The 23,820-nt window shown below is 43.5% G+C and overlaps 1 protein-coding gene across 7 annotated transcripts in view; it reads left to right on the forward strand.

Moving 5' to 3' along the window:
• Positions 1 to 23,820, forward strand: part of NFYC (nuclear transcription factor Y subunit gamma) — a 68,934-nt gene that overhangs the window by 34,085 nt on the left and 11,029 nt on the right. For all 7 annotated transcript variants that reach the window (XM_044237940.1, XM_044237945.1, XM_044237943.1 and 4 more), the window contains exons 2-6: positions 4,889 to 5,001; positions 12,650 to 12,721; positions 14,161 to 14,274; positions 18,125 to 18,220; positions 23,269 to 23,442. In XM_044237940.1, the coding sequence (XP_044093875.1) occupies positions 4,897 to 5,001; positions 12,650 to 12,721; positions 14,161 to 14,274; positions 18,125 to 18,220; positions 23,269 to 23,442 (561 nt within the window). In that variant the 5' untranslated portion in view covers positions 4,889 to 4,896. The remainder of the gene's footprint in view (positions 1 to 4,888; positions 5,002 to 12,649; positions 12,722 to 14,160; positions 14,275 to 18,124; positions 18,221 to 23,268; positions 23,443 to 23,820) is intronic.

Consider the following 23,820-nt stretch of genomic DNA (forward strand, 5'->3'; position numbering starts at 1 on the left):
GGGGGGAGGGAGAGGGAGGGAGGATCTCAAGCAAACTCTGCTGAGCACGGAGGCTGACACAGAGCTTTGTCTCACAACCCTGAGATCATGGCCTGAGCCAAAACCAGGTGTCAGATGGTTAACCAACTGTGCCACTCAGGTGCCCCCTAAGTCACCTGTTTTTGTCGTCGTCATTGTGTTTGTTTAAAGTAGGCTCCTTGCCCAGTGCGGAGCTTGAACTTAGAATCTTGAGATCAAGACCTGAGCTGAGATCAAGAGTAGGATGCTTAACTGACTAAACCATCCAGGTGCTCCTCTGCTGCATGTTTCCTGAGTGATCTAAAGCGAAGCGCTTGGTCTTAAGGCAGTTTTGTTGTCAACTGTATATAAATAGCTTTGTCCTGTGGTAGAGATAGCGATTTAACATGGAGTGAAGAGGATCCTGGAGGTGCCTGACTGGTTCATTTGGTTGAGCATCTGACTTTGGCTCAGGTCATGATCTTAGGGTCCTGGGATCGAGTGCCAGTGTTGAGCCCTGGGCTTGTCCTGGAGTCTGCTTTTCCCTCTCCCTCAGCACCCCCCCACTCATGCTTGTGAACGTGCACTCTCCCCCCACCCCCACCAAAAAAAGGGATCCAGAAATATTAGTCTTTCTTACTTTTAAATACGTACCTTCTCGTTACCCTAGAAAATGGATCTGGCACGTTTTCCATAGACTGTAGATGTTATGAATAGGCTGTTTCTGTAGCAAAATCAACTTAGTTATAATTAATGTATTTAATTACTAAAGTAAGAAGTGATAAGATTAACTAAGGTTGGCTTATATTTTTTTGCTTGTTGGGTGGTTTAGTGAGCAAAATTTGTTTGCTGATTAGGTTTTATTATTTAAATCCTGTGCCCCAGAAAATACTGAGAACACCAATTGGTTTTTATAAAATCTTTTGTTTGAGATTTGGTCTAATTTTTTTTAAAGATTTTATTTATTTATTTATTTATTTGATAGAGATCACAAGTAGGCAGAGAAGCAGGCAGAGAGAGAGGAAGGGAAGCAGGCTCCCCGCTGAGCAGAGAGCCTGATGCAGGGCTCGATCCCATGACCCTGGGATCACGACCTGAGCTGAAGGCAGAGGCTTTAACCCACTGAGCCACCCAGGTGCCCCTAGATTTGGTCTAATTTTTAAAAGCTCCATGTAATGACTGAATCCGCTTTGAGGAAAAAAAATTTTTTTAAGATTTATTTATTTTGGAGAGAGAGAGCTGGGTGAGGGGCAGAGGGAGAAGGAGAGAATCCACAAGCAGACCCCCCAGTAAGTGCAGAGCTCAAAGTGGGGCTCAATCCCACAACCATGAGATCATGACATGAGCCACCTAGGTGCCCCAAGGAAAACCTTCTAATAAAAGTAGTCAACCTTTTCTAGGAATTTATAGTAACAATTTACATTCTTTCAAGAGGTATTGAAAGAATTACCTTACTAAACATCTCTATGCAAAGATGCTAGAAATCATGTTCCTTGTGAGAAGATCCTCTGTTTCTGATGAGGATACCTTTATTTTTGAAGTCAGGAATTTATAAAAAGAGGTTTCTGTATGGAAAAATCATAAGGACTGTAACTCTAAATCCAGAGCTCAAATGGAACTTAGCAAATATAACAGTATAAAGAACAGTCAGAGCTGTCCAAAGATGGAAAAGAGCACCTTACCAGTAAGCCAGTTTCTCAGAACCAGGGAGGGAGATGCTCATATTGAAGCTGAGTGACCACTTGGGATGGGATTGTGGGGGTTGGCAGAGGTTGGAATAGAGCTGTGAGAATGTTTTTAGAGGGGTGAGCCTCCGTGGCTCTTGATGTCTTTTTTTAAGTCCTAAACGTTAATGATGTAATAAAATACAAAGGACATTATTATTGACTTGTATATTTTGCTATTATCCATTTGTGATTTTCTAATGCAGATGGGCCTCTGAAGTTAGAAATTTTTAAAAATTTAATACATTTCTCAGTTCCAGAAAGAAAGACTTGCTAACTTCTCTTTTGTACCTAACCCTCATTCCCAACAATGTGTAGCTCTGCACCAGCCAGACTGATTCATGATCTAATGACTGCACAGACATTTGGGAACTGATCACACCAGCACAGCCTTAGTTGGGATAGCTCAAACTTTAAAAGCAGACTGTCCATGGATAAAATTTAAAGGAGCTTCTTGAATTGTGTGCCTTCGTAATGTTTGTGGGAACAGATTAGAAGACAACCAAAGCTTGCTACCAGCTTTCTAAATCTCATTCAGACTGAACTGTCCATCATTAGCAAGCGTGCAAAGATCCCACACTGGCCATGGCGCGGTGTGCATCTTCCTCCCTTGACTATAGCAGCTCGTGTGGCAAATTTTGCTAAGATTAGGCCCGTCCATGGATCCATACAATAAAAGGTTAAATTCTTTTTTAAAGTTTTTGGTATTTATTTTTATTTCTAGAAAAAGTGTTTTGTTTGCTCCATTTTAAAAGGTTAGAGTCTAGGGGAGCCCGGGTGGCTCAGTCGGTTAAGCATCTGCCTTCAACTTACATCATGTATGATCCCTGAGTCCCAAGATCGAGCCCTGCATGGGCTCTCTGCTCAGTGGAAAGTCTACTTTTCCCTCTGCCCCTCACCCAGCTTATGTTCTTTCTCTCAAATAAGTAGATAAAATAGTTAAAAAAAATAAAAATTAAAGGTCAGAGCCTCTCTTTGTTGTCATCAGTACCTTGTAAGTATCTGTTAAAAATAAACTTCTTTAGATTACTTTGATTTTAGATTTCAAAGATTACTTTGTTCTCAGTGTATCTAAGAGAATAGCGTATAGGCCCTGTGCATACGGTGATGAATGAAAATGTCATGGGAGCTGAGTTGAGAGGACCATACTTGGTTATTGAGGACTGAAGATTTTATCTAGTCATTTCAACTGTGCTTCAACATTCTTCACCCCTCCAACTCCAAGATCATATTGCTTCCTAGTACTTAAGAGTTTCTGTTGATGTATAGAGCTGCTTGTTGGCCTCCAGCACCAGAAATTGGCTCCAAATCTTTTCCCATTACATCATCACCCACTAATGTCATTACACCAGGGTGAAATCTGCTTTGAAGATTTGTACTCTTGTTTCCCTTCCATCTCTTTCCTCTCCTCATTTCCTTTAGAAGGAAAAAAAAAGAAAAAAAAAATAGAGCATTCTTGGACAGTCCCAGGCAAACATTTAAGAGGGAATCATCAATTTCAGTCTAAACCTAGATTTATCAGTCTTCATTCCACTCTGCTGACGGAGAGCGATCTGCCCAGCATGGGGTCTGGAAAGGAACAGGTTTAGTCATGTGACGCCTGACTTTGGTGCTTTTCTCTCAGCCCTTCAGAATTGGTTCTTAATGATTTACATAGCTCTCTGCCACCATCTTGTCACTGGCATGTTAAACCTTTTTATTTTCATTTCTTTCTTTATTTATTTACCTTATTTATGTGTTTATTTATTTATTTTTAAGATTTTATGTATTTATTTGACAGAAATCACAAGTAGGCAGAGAGGCAAGCAGAGAGGGGGAAGCAGGCTCCCTGCTGAGCAGAGAGCCCGATGATGCGATGATGCGATGCGGGGCTCGATCCCAGGACCCTGGGATCATGACCTGAGCTGAAGGCAGAGGCTTTAACCCACTGAGCCACCCAGGCGCCCCTGTTACCTTTTTAAATAATTTCCCAGAATAGAAATTCTTAAGACCTCACTAAGTTTCTTATTCTTTGTGTTTAATTAAACTGTTTTCTTCCATTTAAGTATTTGTCGGATAAGCATTTCAGCCACCTGGAGTTTTTACTTTCCCCCTGTAAATCTTATAAAACTGCAATATTATCTTCAGCTAAAACTGGTACAGGGATCCTTATTCATCTTCCTCAGTATTTTTCAACCACCTTTAAAGCTTTCCATTGATGGTATGCTTTGGCTTTTCCGTTGATGGTATGCTTTAGCTTTTCTGTTGATGGTATGCTTTGGCTTTGTTCCTGATAGAAAAGTTCAGGTAAGGAAAGAATTGGGAAGTAGTTTCAGTTCAGAGACTTGGTGCTACCCACTCAATTATTGGCCAAAGCTTCAGTGCTTCTTTGCCCTCTGAGGCACATTAGCTTGAGGTGGAAGAAATAATAATCCACAGTAGCCTCAAAGAAATGGGACCACAGTATCTAAACAAAAGAATAAAATGGGCTCCTTTAAGACTTGGGTTTACATTTCTCTACAGTATTAGTCATTGCAATGGACCCTTAAGTTAAGGCGTGGAGTGTGGGAGGAAACCAAGGTGAACTAGAAGAAAAACATTGGAGGGAATGGCATTGAAAATTGTGGACCAGATAGAGCACCAACCAAGTGCACTTTTTGTCTCCTCCTAAGACAAGACATTAAAAAGGTCTTGATTCATATTAAGATTTTAGTTTAGGGGCGCCTGGGTGGCTCAGTTGGTTAAGGCCTCTGCCTTCGGCTCAGGTCATGAACCCAGGGTCCTGGGATCAAGCCTCACATCAGCCCCTGCTGAGCAGAGAGCCTGCTTCCTCCTCTCTCTCTGCCTGCCTCTCTGCCTACTTGTGATCTCTGCCTGTCAAATAAATAAATAAAATCTTAAAAAAAAAAAAAAGATTTCAGTTTAAATTTCTAGTGATTTTAGGTTTTCTAGTTAGAGCTCCTTGATCGTCTCTGTGGTAGTATAAGTTGGATAGAAGGGGAAACTTTTTCCATATGTTTTTGCTAACATTAAGTCTGTGTTAAAAAACCTCTTCAGCAGGATTATATACCTTCTCAGATTGAAAAATTAAATGAATTAGTGAAAACAGCCATAAGGAAGGATATAAATAACCTGGACAGAAAGTCTGTATTACTTCTAATTTATCTCATGTGTGTGTTTGTTTGCAGTTGTCAAAATGTCCACAGAAGGAGGATTTGGTGGTACTAGCAGCAGTGATGCCCAGCAAAGCCTACAGTCCTTCTGGCCTCGTGTCATGGAAGAAATCCGGAATTTAACAGTGGTAAGAAAGAATGAGGAACTTGCAGAGTGTAAAGAGCTGTGAAATGCATAACCCAGTACTTAGAGTAAAACATTTTTAACCTCAAGCACATAAGCACAGTTCATTCCTGACCTCTGGGTGGGAACATGAAAATATAATTTACCTTAGATGAGGTGACTACAAGGATTTTTTTTATATCTTACTGGCTTTCCTTAGGCATGTGGGTGGATAGTGGATGCTTTGACTCAGAGGTAGTAGCTTAATGTGAGGCATATCTTTTAGAGATGCAGAAAAGCAGAGCTCTCACCTTCCTTCACCAGCTATAGCTCATTTTTCAGTCCTAATTCAGTGGCTCTGCCAAATTTCTAGAATCTGGTAAACACTGTTGAACAGTTTATTCAACAACAAATCTATTGGAAGCAGGCACTCTTTCTGGGTGTTAAAGGATACACGTAGATGACGGTTTCTCAACAGCAGCTTTATTGGCATTTTAGGCTGGGTAATTCTTTGTTGTGAGGGTCTATCCTGTGCACTGTAGGATGTTTAGCAGCATCTCTGGCTCATTAGATGCTAGTAGCAATCCTCCTCCAGTTGTGACAACCAAAAATACCTCCGAACATTGCAGATGTCTCCTGAGGGCTAAAATCATCTCATTGAGAGCCACTGACTTAGAAGAATCAAATATTACCCTGGCCCTTGCAGAGCTTGCAGTCTAGTAATTACAATCAGAGTCATTTATTCAGTGAATATTTATTAAATACTTACTGAGTCAGGCACAGTGATGAGTCTGAAGCAGTAAAAAGTCAAAGTGCTCTGGGATTACAGAGGACATAATACTTAATTCTCCCTGGTTGAGTTAGGGAGGCTTTAAGTGAAGGGACATTTTTCTAGATATTGAAATAGAGAAGCATTCACCAGTTGGAAGGGTAGGCAAGTATATCTTAGGCAGAGAGTATGACATTCATTAAAGACCTGGAGGCCCAGGGGGAAGGGTCTTACATTTTGAGGACCAGCAGGAAGTTCAGAGTAGCTGGGGGTTACTATATGGGTAGAACAGTGAGGGTAGGAGTAGAGTGGTACGGCAGTGGTAGCAGGACGTGATGCGTTAAAATTAGAATATTTTCAAAGTGTAATGTTATTTCCTTAATGAAGAATGTTTCATTTGTTGCCATTTTAGCAAATACCAAAGGATCTGTCTGTTTTAGATGTGTCATTCCTGCCCTGAAGGCATTAGGCATCCTGGTAGAGCAGACACTGGACTCCTTAACGTAGCACTAACGTTGCACTTTCTTAAAGCTAGTGGCCTTTATTTTTTTTTATTTTTTATTTTTTTTATAAAAGATTTTATTTTTATTTATTTGAGAGAGAGAGAGTGTGAGAGAGAGCATGAGCGAGGAGAAGGTCAGAGAGCGAAGCAGACTCCCCATGGAGCTGGGAGCCTGATGTGGGACTCGATCCCGGGGCCTCCAGGATCACGCCCTGAGCCGAAGGCAGTCGTCCAACCAACTGCGCCACCCAGGCGTCCCCAGCTAGTGGCCTTTAAACCTCAACCATAGGAGGTCAGTTTGTTTACTCAACAAATACTTACTATCCACCTGCTGTGGCTGTGCTGGATACTGTGGATCCGGTAGCAAGCTGTACGGACAAGATCATTGCACTCGAAGAACATGCATTCCTGTGGGGGAGATAAACTAGAAACAGGTAATGAGTAAATAAAATAAAACAACTTCTCATTATGGTAAATGCCCCCAGTGACTGTAGGGAATTAAAAAAAAAAAGATTCATATTTTGATGTACTTGGTGGGTCATGTTTGTTTATATGGGGTATTTTCAGCAACGGAACTTGGCTTGGCGTTTCTCACAGTGGCTTGTGTTCACAATGAATTTCCACTGAGAAGTCATTGTTTCTGTAGTGTGAAGGTGGTGGTTCTCTATACTGCCTCAGACGTAAGAGAGAGGAGCAAAAGAAATCATTAAGTAAAAAGTAGGGTATTTTGTTCATATGTTGAGTGGATGATCTCACAGTTAGGCTGCTGAGGTTTTAGTGTAGGAGTTGGACTGGCGTAAAGCTAGCGCCCTCCTGGGCTGTGGTGGGGTTAGGCTGGTGCCACAGGTCTGCACTCCAGCTTGAGTGTAGAAGCAAAAATCCAGGATCAGGCAAGTGCCCAGATAAAGTCTTGGGGTTCCAGCTCAGCATTTAACTTTTCTGTATTTTAAGTTTTGATAGGTAAAAAACATATAACAAATGCACCATCTTAACAATTTTAATTAAAATGTGCAGTTCAGTAGTGTCAGGTATATTCACATTCTTGTGAAACCAATCCTAGGACTTTTTCATCTTGCAGAACTGAAACACTATACCTCTGAAACAGCAAGTACCCTTTCTCCGTCTCCCCAGCCCCTGGTGACTACTTTCTGTTTCTGAATTTGGCCACTCTGAGTACCTCACATGAGTGGAATCACACAATATTTGTCTTTTGTGACGGGCTTAGTTTCACTTAGCATGTCTTCAGGGTTCATCCATGTTGTGGCATGTGGCAGGATTTCTCTCCCTTCTGAAGCTGGCTAGTATGCCCTGTCTGTGTTTATGTACCACATTCGGTTTAGCCATTCATCTGTCAGTGGGCATTTGGGTTGCTTCCCCCTCTTGACTTTAGTGAATGATGCTGTTATGCATGTGGGTATTCAGATATCTCTTTGACACTCTGGGCTCTGATTTTTATTCGACTTGGTTTAATGTTCAGGTTTGATTACCAAAAAAACGGACTGTGGCGTTAACCAACTTTGATTATTTAGATAGCTAGCTAGTCCGCCAGACGTTCCAAGTGGGTTGTTTTGAGGGATTCAGTTTTAGTTCACATTTTATGAATCAAGAGAAAGGCCCACAGGGAGGACAGTTGTCTTTAATGATTCTTCTGTTGATGACCACGGTTTTCTCCCTTTGACGAAGACTCCTAGACCACTACCATGGGGTCTCTTATGTCAGATGCTGAGAACAAAGGTTGGCATGTAATAGGTGCACGATAATATTTGAATGAACCAGACTCCTCCATCTCAGCTTTAGTGTGAAACAACATCAATAGCAAATTCGAGTGAGAATGCTGTCTAGGAAAGCTGGGGTGCTCTTTCCCTTTGTAACACTCTTGTTTTTCCCTCTGCCTGTGGCTTATAAAGGCCTCTGTTTCTCTGACTGCCCCTCGGCCTGTGTAACGTGGCCAGATATTTGCGCGTTTAGCCTGTCCCTTTCCAGAACTCAGCAACACTTAAAACCAGACTTTCTCAGATATATCAGAGCCTCTTAGGTTGACATCTCAAAATGTCTAACAGATTTTTAAAAAAATTCATATGTTTAGACTGTCCAAACATAAATAAAACTTCTGAGAATATCCATAAGGTGTTGTGGTCTCCCTAAGACTGGGACAAGGATTGTCCAAGAAACAAACTGAAGTTTGCTAGATGATCTATCTCTTGATGTGTTGGGAACTCTGGCCTCAATCATTTTGCAGTCGGTTTGCAAAAGCAATTTATCTTTAATCTCCCCTTGGCCATTACGTTCTTCTCACTCTTAAAAGGCATTGTAATTATCCGTAAATCCAGGTCACGTTCAGCTGGGATCGAAGTTGGTTAAAAATCATACCAAAATGATTGTATACTAGGATGATTGTGCAAAATACTGTTCCTGCTCAGCAGAGCTCTGGGAACAATAATTAACAGACTTCTTGGCATTGAGTTTAACTCCTCCGAAGACCTCTATGAAAGCAGGGAAGAAAAAGCTAACTTTGTATTTTTGGGGGCAGGTGGGGAGGTGACAGTGCTGAGTCTTGAAAAATATCTCATCCACCCCATATTCCCTCCATCCCTTTCAGCCCTCGCTTAGCTGTAATTTGATGCATAGGCCACTTTCTTTTAATTGCCAGGTACATCTTTTCATTCTTTGGTGCCTTCAGATTGGACAAGGACATTTCTAACATTGCAGTCAAGCCAGATAACTCTTTAAACAAAATCTTGGAGGTGAAAGTTGGTGGACTTTGAGAAAAGAGGTCTTCTGCTGTTTGAGCCCTTCCTGTAGAGCCATGCTGCTTAAAGTTTATTGTCTGCGCCAGTCACATGGGAATCTTGTTAGAGTACAGGTTCTGATTTAGTACGTTTGGAGTGGAACCTGAAATTCTGGATTTCTTTTCAGTTTCCATGTGATGGCATTGGTGGTCTAAGGAAGGACCTCACTTTGAGTAGCAAGGCTTTAACAATCCTCACTGTAGGTCATAGTCATCAGGAGAGTTTTCAAAACACATGATGCCTAGACTCCACTTTCTAGAATTTCTGTTTCAATTACTCTGGGGTAGAGCCCAGTCCTCTTGCCTTTTAAAAGCTCCCCAGGTGTTTCTTTTCTTTTCTTTTTTTTTTTTTAAAGATTTTATTTATTTATTTGTCAGAGAGAGAGGGGGAGAGAGCGAGCACAGGCAGACAGAGAGGCAGGCAGAGGCAGAGGGAGAAGCAGGCTCCCTGCTGAGCAACGAGCCGGATGTGGGACTCGATCCCAGGACGCTGGGATCATGACCTGAGCCGAAGGCAGCTGCTTAACCAACTGAGCCACCCAGGCATCCCCCAGGTGTTTCTAACAGACAGCCAAGGTTGAGAATCACTGCTTTGGAGAGGATCAGAATCTTGACTTCGCTGGAGTGCCTGACTGGGTAGGCCTGGAAAAGATTTCTCATCATTATTTGAAACTCCGGATATTCTTTAGAGCAGCCTGAGACCCATTGACTTTTCCTTGGCTCCAGATTCTCATTGAGTGAATTCAGACTTCTTGAAACTCGGCAGTTTCAGATGGCCGCATTTTTAATGTAGTTCTTTGGTTGCAGTCAGGAGCATGAGAATTTTCTGAGAGAAAATCTGTTCTTCCACCTTCTGATACCACTCCCAAGGGCAGGGGAAAAAAGTATGTCTCAGTTGTTCTTCCACTTGGATCAGCATCAGAAGTTAAATGGTATTCACATCATTTGCATGGTTGCCAATGACAAGGGTCACTGAATTGAAAGGCAGTTAAGTGGACCTCAACCTATGGCTGGTGAGAGCACCGCCCTCTCCAGTAAGCTTGCTGTAAACCCTTACACGTGACTGGAAAGCTCAGATGAGATTATGGAAGCCTGGGCTGTTGTCAGCAGTAATGAACCACACATACATATCTGAAGATCCACTTTTCTCACGCTGCCCCTTGAGATCTCAGGGTTTGGGGATCATGAGAAAGTTTCCTGAAAGAAAAGGTTTTTGAGGGGGAGACTTAGAGCAAGGTTTTTTGTTGTTGTTTTGTTTTGTTTCTTTTTTGTCTTTTGTTTTTGGTAAATTTCTGTATCATTTTATACCTCTGTGATTTAGCTCAGGTCATGATCCCAGAGACTCCGGGATCGAGCCCCAGATTAGGCTCCCCGCTCATCGGGAAGTCTGCTGCTTCTTCTGACCTGCTCCCCTCTTGTGTTCTCCCTCAAATCAATAAAAAAAAAAAATCCCAAAGTCTTAAAATATATTGTTTAAAAAGTTCTATGTATGAATGAAATCGTGATAGTATTTGTCTTTCTGTGACTGACTTATTAAAAAAAAGAAAGGAAGAAATCTTAGAGCAGTTGTGTGGAAATACATAAATAAGCAAGCTGGGTGAGCATTACACCTGCAAGCGAGTTATTAGGCCTTGTGGCCATAATCTTGTGCTGTGCGTATCTCCTGGGAGGTCTTCCAGAGGAATTATCCCCAGCATTCTCTTGGCATTTCTGTTGAGCATCATCGTTTTGTGTGATCTGCCACACAAGAAGGAAGACCAGTGATTGTTTTCGGTGGTTAAATGTTTTTTTAAATCCCTTTAGGGTCTGGCCCCAAGCCAGCATTCTCTTTCCTGCTGCTTCTGTCTGTACTAAGATCATACATCTGAAACTTAAATGGCCATGTTTTTTGTGTTGCTGTCCTTCTGCTTTTGTCTGAATGACACTCTCCTACTTTTCCAACAAGCAAATTCTGTAACATCCCTTAGACAGTTCAGATGTCAGCCCTTCTGCGGAGCATTTGCCAGTCCTCTCGTTCATTCCAGCCCCTCCCCTGCTTCCACCCCCAGCGGGTTATTTCCTTTCTTGTCCCTGTGGGATTTTACACCCCGACCCTACTAGAGCATAGAGGGTTATAATATTTTTCTGTGGCAGTCTCTAACAATTAAACTATAATCTGTTCAAAGGTAAGAGTAGATTTGCATCTTTTACACAGTAGTGGGTCCCATACACTCACTCTTAGTTGAGTTGCATGAATGAGAAATGAGAACAGTAAATATATCCTGCTGTCTTTTTAGGGCGAGATTTTAATAATTTGGACTTGTAAAGCTCCTCCAGTCCAGGGTTAGTTCTAGTAGAGGCTTTATGGAAAATGTTTTACCTAAGGTGGGAAGGGAAAAGAAAAAAATTGGTGTTGGAGGTTTATAGAGGTGAGTGGTCCCAAGCTGCTTGTTGGGTTTATGAGGAGAAATCCAGTGTTTCAGTATACATTCTATCATAATAAAGCTCTTCCTTCTGTAGTTATAAAAATGGATTCTGGGGAGGCTGGTGACCTTTTCCCAAAAGGCCCCACTGCCTTCTTTGGCATATAGTTGAGGGTTTCTGTTGTTGGTCTTAGAAAAGAAAGTTCACTTATGCATGTTCAGTATACCAAATCTCAGCCAATAGCTGCTCCTTCCATAAAGTGATGGTGCAAATTCCCCGGTGAGCACCTTGGGCTTGGTGAGTCACATTTCAGACCACTTACAGAATCTGGCACTTGACACCTGACCCAATAGAGGTTTTGCTGATTTTAGCCAATCTCTGCCTTTGCATCTTTTTCTTCACTGCAGCTTTGAAACCTAGAATTGATTTTTATTTCTAGAATTGCATCCATCACTGGGCATGTGTTTGAGTACCAGTAGTATCAGAATTAAAAAGGGCTTAAATCACAAATAATTGAAGTAGTGCTGGTCAAAAAGCCCTTTTCTAAAATCCTATCCACATTAAAGTTACATGGTTTCCTCCCAGCCCAGTCTTGTTGGTTAAAGGAAAAAGTGTTAGGGCTGTTCCTAAAAGGCAGCTAATAAATTCACCCTTTTATCCCCCATACTCTTCCACTCCTACCCCCACCCCCAAGCAAACTTTGGAGGCAAGGCCTTTGCTGCTGGGGTGGGAAAGGCCCTCCTCCCTGATTTCTGGTGTTAGCTTAGTGTAAAGGTCAGAAGTAGCCAGTGCCAGCCAGTGCCGGCTGAAGACAGCTATGGGTCACTGTGGTCTGGTGCTGCACCTTGCCCTTGTAGTCCCAGAATAGAAGGCAGACCTGGTGAGCTTTGGGGGGAAGGTACAGAAGGAACACTCATAATGCATCTCTATATTGTGCCAGCAAAGAATCTGATATTGTTTGGGTCTGTTTTTCATGAGGGTGCTGGTAGATGGCATCATAAATTTATTCTGAAACCCTTTAATTGTTTGAAGCTCTACATGGGCTAAGAAGAATTTTGCTCTGGGAATTGGATTCTCTTCTTTTAATCTGTACCTCCTCTCCTACCGTTTTTCCAAAAAGGAGGAACTAGGCCATTCACAGTGTTTCATGGTGCCTGACGTGCCCTGCTGGTTGTCCCCACCGTTTATGTGCCTTTTGTTACTCATTTCAGAAAGATTTCCGAGTACAGGAACTCCCACTGGCTCGTATTAAGAAGATTATGAAACTGGATGAAGATGTGAAGGTGAATTCATATTCGTTTTTATTACTCATATTGAAGCTATGATGGTGGGTAGATTGTCGCTCCTTTTTGTAGTGCTCAAAGTTTAATTAAACAACGAAAATATCGTTATTGTCTCTTGCTTGTTTTATTTGGTTCCTGTCTAAAATTGTTAAGTGAGCCGAATTTGAACAGTTTTAATTATTATATAGTGCTTCTCTGGAAATTAGGGATATCCTGTTTTCCAGATGTTGATAATATGCTGAGAGTTTGCTTTTTGAGTCACCCATCTTTTCACTGTGCAGGGTGAACACAAATCGTCAAATCAGCAGGACAGTGCATCTTCTCAATTAGCATCTTACTGCTGTCTCTACTTGTCAGTGTGAGCTCTAAGAAATGTTTAGGAATGATACTGCTCCCGTTCTAACTTTTCTGTCTGTGAGTTGTTTTATGTGACTTAACGCCTGTGAAAAGGTTTCCTTGCAAGTGGCTATTTTTGTATACCTAAGAGCCCACCTCCCATTTCAACTCCCAGAGAGAAAGTAACGCTCTCTCCTTATCACTCGAAACTAATAGTCCCCTGGGTTTGTATAGAAAGCTAAGCTAACAGTTCACAGTAATTTCCCCTTTTATTAGCTCTCATTCCTTCTCATGATAACCCTGTGAGATTTGTTAGGATAAGAATTATATAGTGCCATCATAAAGATATGGAAATAGACACAAAGGGGTTAAAAGTGACTCACCCAGAGTAAAAGAACCAAGATCCCAGTTCTTATCTCCTGCTTCCTTAACTCCAGACCTCTTCCCATGGCTCTGTCCTGCAGAGACCACCTCACCAAGGGTTCAAGGGTTCAAACAAGGAGTCTTGTTTGACCAAGAGCTTGAACTTCGAAGTCAGACATGACAAGGCAGCTTACATTACTTGAGCACTTAGTAAATGCCAGGCCCTGTGCTGGGTGCTTTTACATGTATCACCTCATGTGATTCCTGCAGCAACACAGGAAGGTTGTGGGAAGGTTGTCTTCTTTTTCGTTATGTGAAAAATGAAGCCCAGAAGGATGGGAAGCCTGAAATTTTATCTGAATCCATTGGCTCTCAAACTTACTATCTTTCCCCACATTGTCTCTCCTTAGATTAGAACCTAAACCCTGCCACTTACTGGCTCTGTGGCCATGGGCAAGTCACTTCCTCCTAAACCCTAGTTTCTTTGAAAGTCTCTTACGAAAATAAGAAAGTGCATGGTAGGTCCTAGAAAAGTAAGTATTCTTCCCTCTTCCTTTCTTCTACCAGCTATCTGCTTTGTCCCCGCTTCTGGATTTATTTTACCTTAGAATTTCTTGAGGCTGTCACCTTCTCATTTTCCAGACCTTGCCTCATTGTCCATGGCAGGACATGAGGCAAGGGACAAAACTGGTTTGAATGACATGCTGGTGATTGACAGGGAGGGCCTACGTCTGTTGCAGATGATCAGTGCAGAAGCCCCTGTGCTCTTTGCCAAGGCAGCCCAGATTTTTATCACAGAGTTGACTCTTCGAGCCTGGATCCACACAGAGGATAACAAGCGCCGGACTCTACAGGTAACGTGGACGTCCATGGGGGAACTGGGCAAGCAGCTGTCTTTGCCTTAACCTGCTTCTCTTGCGTAGTTTTGGGCCAGAGATTGTTCTTCCTTAGATTTCTGGCAAACTGATGTGTGAAACTGGCATCTTCCTCCACTGTTTTGAGGCAGACTTCCTCTGTACCATAATAGTATTTCCCCACCAAGGATCTTCATTGCCAGTTCTTGTGGTTTTCACAGCTCAGTGGCTGAACTCTTCAGTTGGTGAGGTCTCCCTATAAACAGGTTAACAGGATACTAATCGATTTCCAGATGTAGACAGCTTCTGTTGGAAGCCCTGAGAGACTCCAGGAAAGAAAGTCCCAGGAAGAATCCATCTCACTGACTTTATTTGCCCTTTTTGTTTCTTGTCTACCTTCCTGGGAATCCTTTCCTTCTTTTTCATTTTCTTTTTATTTTAATACAGAAAAAAAAAAATTCATATTGTGTGAAGACCCTTCCTTGGTCATTGGCTCTAGAGGCCTTTCTCTTAACAGCCAGGCCCCAGTTCTTGGAGGAAAGGTTTCCCAGACATAGAGGAAGGGTGTGATAGAAGATATTGGCAGTCTTTCAATAACAAAGCCAAGAAAGTAAATTGTTTTCTCCTTTGTTTCCCATTACTTCCAAATTGAAGATGCACGCATATTTATTCTACAAATATTTATTGAACACCCACAATGTGCCAAGAGCTGTTCTGGGCTCTGGAAATTAGGGATATCTGGGGATTAACACACAAAACAGACCCAAACCCCCACCCTTGGGAAACCTATATTCTAGTGCAGCTAAACATGGCAAACTTACTCAGTGCTGCTTTGAAGGAAGCCTGTGGCTCTAGAGAGATCCAGTTAAAGTTACCTTCAAGATCAGTTCAGATTAGGGGCACCTGGGTGGCTCAGTTGGTTAAACATCTACCTTCGGCTCAGGTCATAATCCCAGGGTCCTGGGATCGAGCCCCACATTGGACTCCTTCCTCAGCGGGGAGCCTGCTTCTCCCTCTCCCTTTGCCTTCCACTCCCCCTGCTTGTGCTTTCTCTGCTAAACAAATAAAATAAAGATCAGTTCAGACTAAAAAGTAAAATAAGCAAAACACTTGGACAGGTCCTCCAAAAAAGAAGATATCCTGGGATCCTCAGTTAAGACATCTGACTTCGGCTCGGGTCATGATCTCAGGGTCCTTGAGCTCAAGCTCCACCTCGGGCTCCCTGCTCAGTGGGGAGTCTTCCTGAGATTCTGTCTCCCTCTGCCTTTCCCCAGCCCTGCTCGCATGCGCTCTCTCTCTGTCTCTCAAATAAATACATAATCTTAAAAAAAAAAAGATATCCAAATGACCAATAAGCATATGAATAGGTGTGCAACATCATTGTCCCTTGGGAAATAGAAATTAAAATGACAAGACACTGGTTTACACCCACTGGAATGGGGCTGACGGTGCCACGTGTTGGTGAGGAGGTGGAGTGACTGAAACTCCTGTTGCTGGGCTGAATGTGAAGTGTATAATCACTCTGGGAAACTTTTTGGCACTTTATAATAAGCTTAAACATATCCCTGCTGTATGATACAGCCATCCCACTCCTGGATATATACCCCAAAGGGTGGACTTTGTTGTATAAGAATGTTCATAACAGCCTTGTTTATAATAGCCAAAGACTGGAAACAACTCAAGTATCCATCAAGATAGGGATATATAAACAAAAGGGATATGTTCATATAATGGGTTACTGCTGAACAGCAACAAAAACAGTTGATCCATCCAGCCTGGGTGAATCTGAAAAAATTACCTTAAGCAAAAGAAACCGGAGGAGAAAATCATATAGCACATGATACCATGTACTGTCACCATCTATGGTGATAGAAATCAGAGTAGCACTTCCCTCAGATTCGGGGGGCAGGCCATTGGTTGGAAGGGTTAGAGGACACTTTATAATCTTATCTAGGTGATAGCTACCTGGCTATATGTATTTATTAAAATTCATCAAACCTGTGTCCTTAAGATTCCTGTGTTTTACTGGAATATGAGTATTCAGGAAAATATCACTAGCATTAAGAGAAGCAAAAGGTTAAAAAGACCAACTTAAATATATTTGTGTTTCCCAAATACTGTAGAACACTTCGGTGTATGTTTGGAGGTGCTCATTATTTTGTTCCCCACCCTTGCTGCTCCCCCAGTTCCATCCATAGATGAGCTGTTTAGATAGCTTTGAGTAGGTGACATCATCAGGAATGTGATACTATATCGTACTGATCTTAAATGAGACCTGGCAGCCTTAAGATGCTCCCTGCTTCGGTTGGAGGGTTTATTATCAAGCTGATGGTTGGCAAGAAGGGTGGATTGGAGTTTTGCATTTCAGTGGCTTGGGGCCATCACAGAGACAAGGGAAGGGAAAAACAGAAAATTTCCATCCCCTTTTCTTTTGTCTGGTGAGTCACCTCTTTAAAGATGTGATGTATAGAGATTGCTAGGCATTTCTGCTATCATGTTGACTTTCTCTCCCAATATTTTATTATGGAAAACGTTCAGACATAAGCACATAGTGAGTACCTGTATACTCACCGCCTAGATCCTACTGTTAACAGTTTGCTCGCTTCATCCTATCTGTCCCTCTATCCATCGAGTCCCATTTTTTTTTTTTAAGTGGCTCCACGCTGAGCCCCAACACAGGGCCCAAACTCATGACCCCAGGATACAGACTTGAGCTGAGATCAAGGTTGCTTAACTGACTGAGTCACCCAGACACCCCCATCTATTTATAAATGCATTTCAAAGTTTACTTTCTCTAAAGACTTCAACACAGGTATCATTCACTAGAGTTCACTATTGTTTCCTGTTTGTTTTGCTTTAAAATGATCATACAGTGAAAAGTACTCCTATCTTAAGGATACATAGTATGCTTAAAAAAAATTTTTTTTTTAGTTTTTAATTAAAAAAAAACACACTAGTTTTATTATTTAAAGAAAGAGAGTATTACTTTTCGAATTCCAATGGAACCAGGGCTTGGTTTCAGAATCTTTTAGTCAGTTCTAGTAACTTCAGACTTCTGGTATTCATATCACATTAAACAAGACTTAAACCATGGATTTAACATTGTGACTTTACTATTTATTTATTTAAAAGGATTTTATTTTTTTATTTGACAGAGGGACAGCAAGAGAGAGAACACAAGCAGGGGTAGTGGAAGAGGGAGAAGCAGGCTTCCTGCCGAGTGAGGAGCCTTATGCAGGACTTGATCCCAGGAGTTCAGGATCATGACCTGAGCTGAAGGCAGACGTTTAACGACTGAGCCACTCTGGCGCCCCTAAGTTGTGACTTTAAATTCCAAAATACAAATCATAGACTTGTGGGAACTAACATTCTACAGATCGATGCGTAGAAAATATTGTAAGAAGTTATTTAATTAGGATTTCCGTAGAGATACCAAAAGGTTGTAAGACTGAATAATAGCCTAACCTTGCTAACCACACAAGAAACAGAAACCTGCCCATTGATTGAGATTGCTAGATTTGTATGAACTTAGCTGGAGTACGACAGTTTAGAAGCTGTGGAGAGGACTTGGGGTAGGATCCGGCAGAGGTGGTTGTTGTAATTGGAGGCTCAAATACCCAGTTTGTAGAGCATGAACTACGTGCATATCTTCTTTGTCAGTGTCTGCCCATCAAGTCTGACATGAGATTTATGAGTTTGGCTGTGCTTATTTCAGCTATAGCCTTGGCTGTGGTCGTTGAGTTTGGCTTAGAAGTCATCATCTTCTCTTACTTGTGATGTGGAGGGTGTAAAGCCAAGTGAACTAGTTTCTCCCCAGGCTAATTTTTAACCCTGCTTTTCTTTGTTACAGAGGAATGATATCGCCATGGCAATTACAAAATTTGATCAGTTTGACTTTCTCATCGATATCGTTCCAAGAGATGAACTGAAACCTCCAAAGCGTCAGGTAAGCTCGGACGGCCTTGCTCCTGCTTCTGGCTGAAGAGCACCTTGCACACTCGTGTCAGATACGCTCCTTTTCCTCTCTCAGCTCAACTCATTTGCTGTTCCTTTTGCTTTTCTTTGTCTAGACCAGATCCATCCTTAACATCTCCCTCTGTTACTCATTTATGGATACTTTTAACTCACTGCCTCTGAGGTGGTATTTCAGTGACAGTAGACAAAGTAAGAATTAAAGAGAAGTTACAGACAGTAAAGTGAAGCTCTTTTCAAGGTACCGTAGAGAGTCTCTCGGAGTTCTTAACACGGAATGGGAGAACATTTGTAGCAAGGTACAGATTTTAGATTCTCAAGATCTAAAGAAACAGCTTCTCTGCGTGCACAGTGGTGTTTGGAGTGAATGGACTTGGGTTTTCTCTTACTCTGGATTGCGGTTCTCTGTGTAGTGCTTGAGCTATACATTAGATCACCTGCGAGGGTTTCAAAAATACTGGTGTCCAGTCTTCACCCCACACCAGCTGAATCAGAATCTGTGAGTGGGGGAGGCCCAGGTCGCAGTACTTTTTAAAACTTTTCAGATGTTTTTCATGTGCAGCCAAATTTGAGAACCACCACTTAAACCATTTTCCAAGCAATCACGGGAAAGAATGTCACTATCTGTCTCCGCCTCTCTTTTGCCTGCCCCTCTCCAGAGGTCACACTGACTTTTTTTCAGCACCGTGGGTGCATCAAGCTCTTCACTGCAATCTTAATAGACCCCTTTCTGTATAGCTCATTGTTTGAGGCATGCGGATTACATGACTTGGTAGGTGTGGTTAGAGACGCTTGGGGAATAGTGGCAGTGTCCGGCAGGAGCAGAGCTGTGCTTTTGTTCCACTTGCTTTATCTTGTTAATGAAATTTTGAGTGTTTTTAATGAATTGTTTCATAATATATTATCCTTAGAACAGAGTCATTCAGTGACAACCATTCTCCTCGGAAGTGTAGAAGTGCGCATCTTAAAGGACATCTATAATCCTGACCCTGCCTGGGGGCCTTTGGATCAGCAGGCCCTCTGTCCCCTCCTTGTTAGAGCAGGGCGCTTCACTGCGGCTCCGTTCTTTCTGGGCAGTCTTTGCTACTGTAAACATCCTTGACTGGAAGCTGTAAGGTGTTCAGAGGAGCTTTCAGTCGGATGTTTACAGCGGCAGGCTGCCACGGTCGTCCCCAGCTGCGCAGCGCCTTTGAAACCATTGCAGGTTTGTGCCCACAGGCTCAGTTCCTCGTCTTGGGGTGTTTCCCTCCTCTCTGAGAAGTCCCTGCCACAAGAACGCAGACCACTTCTCTTCCTCCAAAACAAATGCTACCACGCCCCTGCTCTCCTTGTTGGAATTTGTTTCAGAAACCCCCTTTAAAAACAAGGTGATGAGCACTGAGACAAAATCAGGCCTTGTGCTAACGCCTACTCATTCTCTTTGGGCTATCTGCTGAACCAAGCGGCTGGAGGGAAGGGTCGTGTCCTGTCCCTTCCTCAGGTCCTCAGTGCCTGACGCTCTCGCAATGTCAGATAGCTCCTAGTTCCATCCTAGCCTGACCGTAGTGCTGTGATCCATCCCCTTTTAAAGTGTGTCTAGCTGAAACAGCTCCTTGCTGCCTGGATTCAGGTCTTTGTAGGTGTTCAAGCCATTGATTGGAGTCCTACTGGGGACAGCTGCTGCCTGGTCTTTGAAAGGTTGAGATTGCTGAAAGCTGGCCTGAAATTCTAAGATAGCACTTTTAATCCTCTGTAGACATGAAGTTTTCCCCAGCTCCAAATTGGCTGGCACCTCCTTAAGTCCTTTAAAAGCGCCTACTCTCCAAAACTCACCCTTTCTGAAGGAGGCAGCAGTTCATTGTGGCTACTGAAGCGGAAGTACTTTTTTCAGTCTGGGGCTGGCTGCACAGCTCCATAGTGATGGCCTGAGGATGGGGTGCTGCTCATCCTCTGACGTCTGTCAGTCTCTGCTTCTGAAAAGATGCCGAGAGCAAGTGCTCTCCGGTCAGGGAAGCCAGTGCGAAAGCTGGGCAGATGCCCTATCCTGAATTGATCCAGTCATTTGGAGATTGTTCTAGCACAGTGGGTAATTCCCCACTGCCAGGGAAAGAAACTAGCCAGAAATATTGAGTTGTAGATCTAAGGTCCTTGACTTCTCAGAGATGCTTGGACATTTCTCTTGTTCTTCGGGGAAGCAAGTAGACTGTTCAGAAGCAGAGGGTAGTTGAAGCTGACTTCTACCCCACTAAAGCTATGAGTTGAAAGTTCCTGCCCATTGAAATGTCATTTTCTCTTCACCCATTTCTTTAAACCAAGCATAATCATTCCTTTGCTAGCTTGCCCTCCATTGGCCGGATGAGTCTTCATGATGCAGAAGAACCTTAGATGTGCCTCCTTCCATCCCAGTGTTTCGAGAGCAGTCACGCCTGATCCTCAAAATGCTGCTCTGAGCGCCTCTCCTTGGTACCTTCTGAGTGTCCTGGGCACTGCCTGTTTCCCGAACAAGAAGGTGTGGTAGGCAGGATAGGAGAAGCTCTTTACGTGCTGTCACCATTTTTGGCAGGGAGTATTTTGGCTTCCGAAAGGGGTGCTTCAAGGAACTGCTTTTTGTTTGGCAGAAAGACTATATTCACTTGCAGGTTAGTTGCAGTGAGAGAGAACTGGAGACAAAGCAATCACAGGTCAGGGCTGGGAAATGCCAGTTTCTCTCTCCTCCCTGACTTGCTTCAGGTTGGTTCTGGGGAAGTCTCAATCCTCTCCACCCTCTCATTTACCCGAGAGCTTTTGTAAGTTAGGTCTAGAGTATAGTGATTGATGTTTTTTACAAGATGGGAAGGGCATTCTCAGTGGAAAATAAAAGCATTGAACCTATTTCAAGACCTTTAAATAGGTTGGCAGTTGGCAGTTGGCGTCTGTTTCTTGGTTAAGGGAGGGTATCAGTATTTATCCCTTCTATAGCCAAGAGCTAGTTGAAGGGTGAATGAGACACCCTTCAGGATCCCCAAGAGCTAAGGGAAAATGTCTCTATATACATAATATTTATAATGGTAAAAAGTCGAGTTGAAATAGAGCTGCTGTTGTCACAGTTACATTGTTCTGGGGACTGAGACCTAGATCAGAAAAAAGGGGACCTCCTTTTTCTTCTGCCTCAGTGTGATTACATTCAGGGTTCAGACTGTTTGGGTCTGAAGCACAGAATACATTAATAACCTAGAAAACTCATTTATGTCTGAGAACTAGCTCAGAAATCCAGAAGGTTAAAAGTATCTATTGAGGCTGGGTGGGTGGCCATTAGGGAATCTTGTGATGCCAGGACCCCAGTTCCTGAAAGGCTAGATGTCACCAGTCCTAATTCTAGTATCTGGGGCCCCCCAGTCATGCCCTCTTCTGTAGGGGACATAAAAACTTCTCCCTACAACATGGCCACAGAATCCCAGAGGTAGCAAAAGAGAGTTTAGGTACTTTCTTCTGTTGGTAACAGCTGTTGAGTTCAAGAGAATGTGTCATACTACCAACTCAAGTTTATAAAAAGCACTTTCTGGGGCACCTGGATGACTCAGTTGGAAGAGCATGCAACTCTTGATCTTGGGGTTGTGAGTGCAAGCCCCATGTTGGGAATAGAGCTTACTTTAAAAAAAAAACAAAACCAAAACTACTTTCCTACCTGCAGCTCTCTGTCTGATTCCTATAAATAATCTGTCATTCAGCAGCCTCTTAGTGCATACCTTACAAGGAAATGAATGGCTGGGACATTGGAGAGCAAGAGAGAGTTGAGCCCTCAAAGTGTTCTCACCCAAGCAGAGAAGGCAGTGAATTTGATAAGCAGGTACACCAAAGTGTGGTGAGGAAGGGACTGTGCAACGTAGATTGGGACACCTAACCTAGTGAGGGTACACAGTCAGTACCACCTGTGTCAGTGTCACTTTGGGGAGCTTTTGAGGCAGTCCACAGCATCTCTATACCTTGAAGAAGTGTCTTTTCCTCTTTTCTTGAACCTGGCAAACTTACCCCAGAACAAGGAAGTGAGTAAATTAAGCTAATTTTCTGCTCAGCCAGCCCGAGTGGTTGTCTGTTTCTGTTGTTTTTGTTGTCCCAGGCAGGGGCACCGTGTGTCACAGGGCCCTCCGGAGCAGACGCCGACCTCTGTGTCAGTGGTCAGGGGCCCGCCAACCCCGGACCCCAGGCTCTAACCATGCCGTAGTGTGTGTAAACATCCTACACTCTCAGCTGTGAGCTCAAGGTGGCTGGGAGAGGGTTGTTTACTCCTTCTGCCATGGAAAACGTCAGCTGAAGAAGGAATGGTCTCGTCATCCAGCAGATTGGACCGAATGCGACCTCCCTAGTCAGCTAAGGCTGCCCCCTCAGCGGAGACTGTCCCTCAGGCCCCCCTGGGTTGCTCTTCTGTGGCTAAGTACAACCAGAACCAGACATGATGTTGGATAGACGTGGCCCTCTGTGACCATAGTGCTCTTGATGTACTGTGAAAAGCCGGGCACTTGCCTACTGGTGCTCTCAGTCCTGACATTCAGTTCTTAAGTTCCAGCCCAGGAAAAGCCCTGTTTCGCTTTCTCCTGCTCTGTCCCTCCAGATATGGCAGGCCCCAGATAAGGAGAGTGCTGCCTATTTGGGACATTGGGGGCCAGCCTGAGAGCTTGATGTTTGGGTAGCATCTTTCCAGTGCTCGCAATTAGCACCGTCTGCAGATCACAGGCCTTGACACCGTTTACTGACAAGCACTGCTGGTGCGTGGTTTTTAGTTACGGTAATTATTTGCCCATTTGCAACTCATCACGCAATGGGTGATTACTCTGTACTTCAGAAAATTGGCTGTATGTTTTGTGAAGCCTATGGAATCTGTTATTTTTAGTTTGATTTAGCACAACTGGGCTCTTCGAATTCCACTTTCCCTTGGCTTCAAATGTGGAGAGCTCAGCATTCAGCAGGCAACTGCACAGAGTCCGTCTGGGGGAAGAATGGAAATTCACTGTGGCGGCTGCTGAGTCAGTTCTTTTCCTCTTACCTGCCTCTCCTTCTACCCCACAGGAGGAGGTGCGCCAGTCCGTGACTCCTGCCGAGCCTGTCCAGTACTACTTCACGCTGGCTCAGCAGCCCGCCGCCGTCCAGGTCCAGGGGCAGCAGCAGGGCCAACAGACCAGCAGCTCCACAACCACCATCCAGCCTGGGCAGATCATCATCGCGCAGCCTCAGCAGGGCCAGGTCCGTGAGCTGTACGGGGTCCCCGCCAGCAGGACCGTGCTGCTTAGGTGCAGGATGGGGAAGGCCTGGCCTGGGCGGAGAGGCAGGCCAATCATTACAGGGCACTAGACTTGAAGTTCTGGAAACTTGGGCTTCTTCCCAGATTGAGCCACCCATGTGATGTGTCACCCTAACCTCGGGGTCCCAGTTTCCTCAGGGTCAAATGAGAGTGCAGTGAATGAGACACCCTTCAGGATCCCCATGAGCTAAGGGAAAACGTCTGTATTGTGCCCCATGAAGAGTAGTGACATCGCCATAGAAGGTATTGTAATTGGACCCCATGGCTGCTGTTAGATTAGGCATTGTTACCAGCTTGCATCCCTCTCTTCCCTCTCTCCC

The sequence above is a fragment of the Neovison vison genome, chromosome 2, assembly GCF_020171115.1.
Source record: "Neovison vison isolate M4711 chromosome 2, ASM_NN_V1, whole genome shotgun sequence".
Classification (NCBI taxonomy): Eukaryota; Metazoa; Chordata; class Mammalia; order Carnivora; family Mustelidae; genus Neogale; species Neogale vison.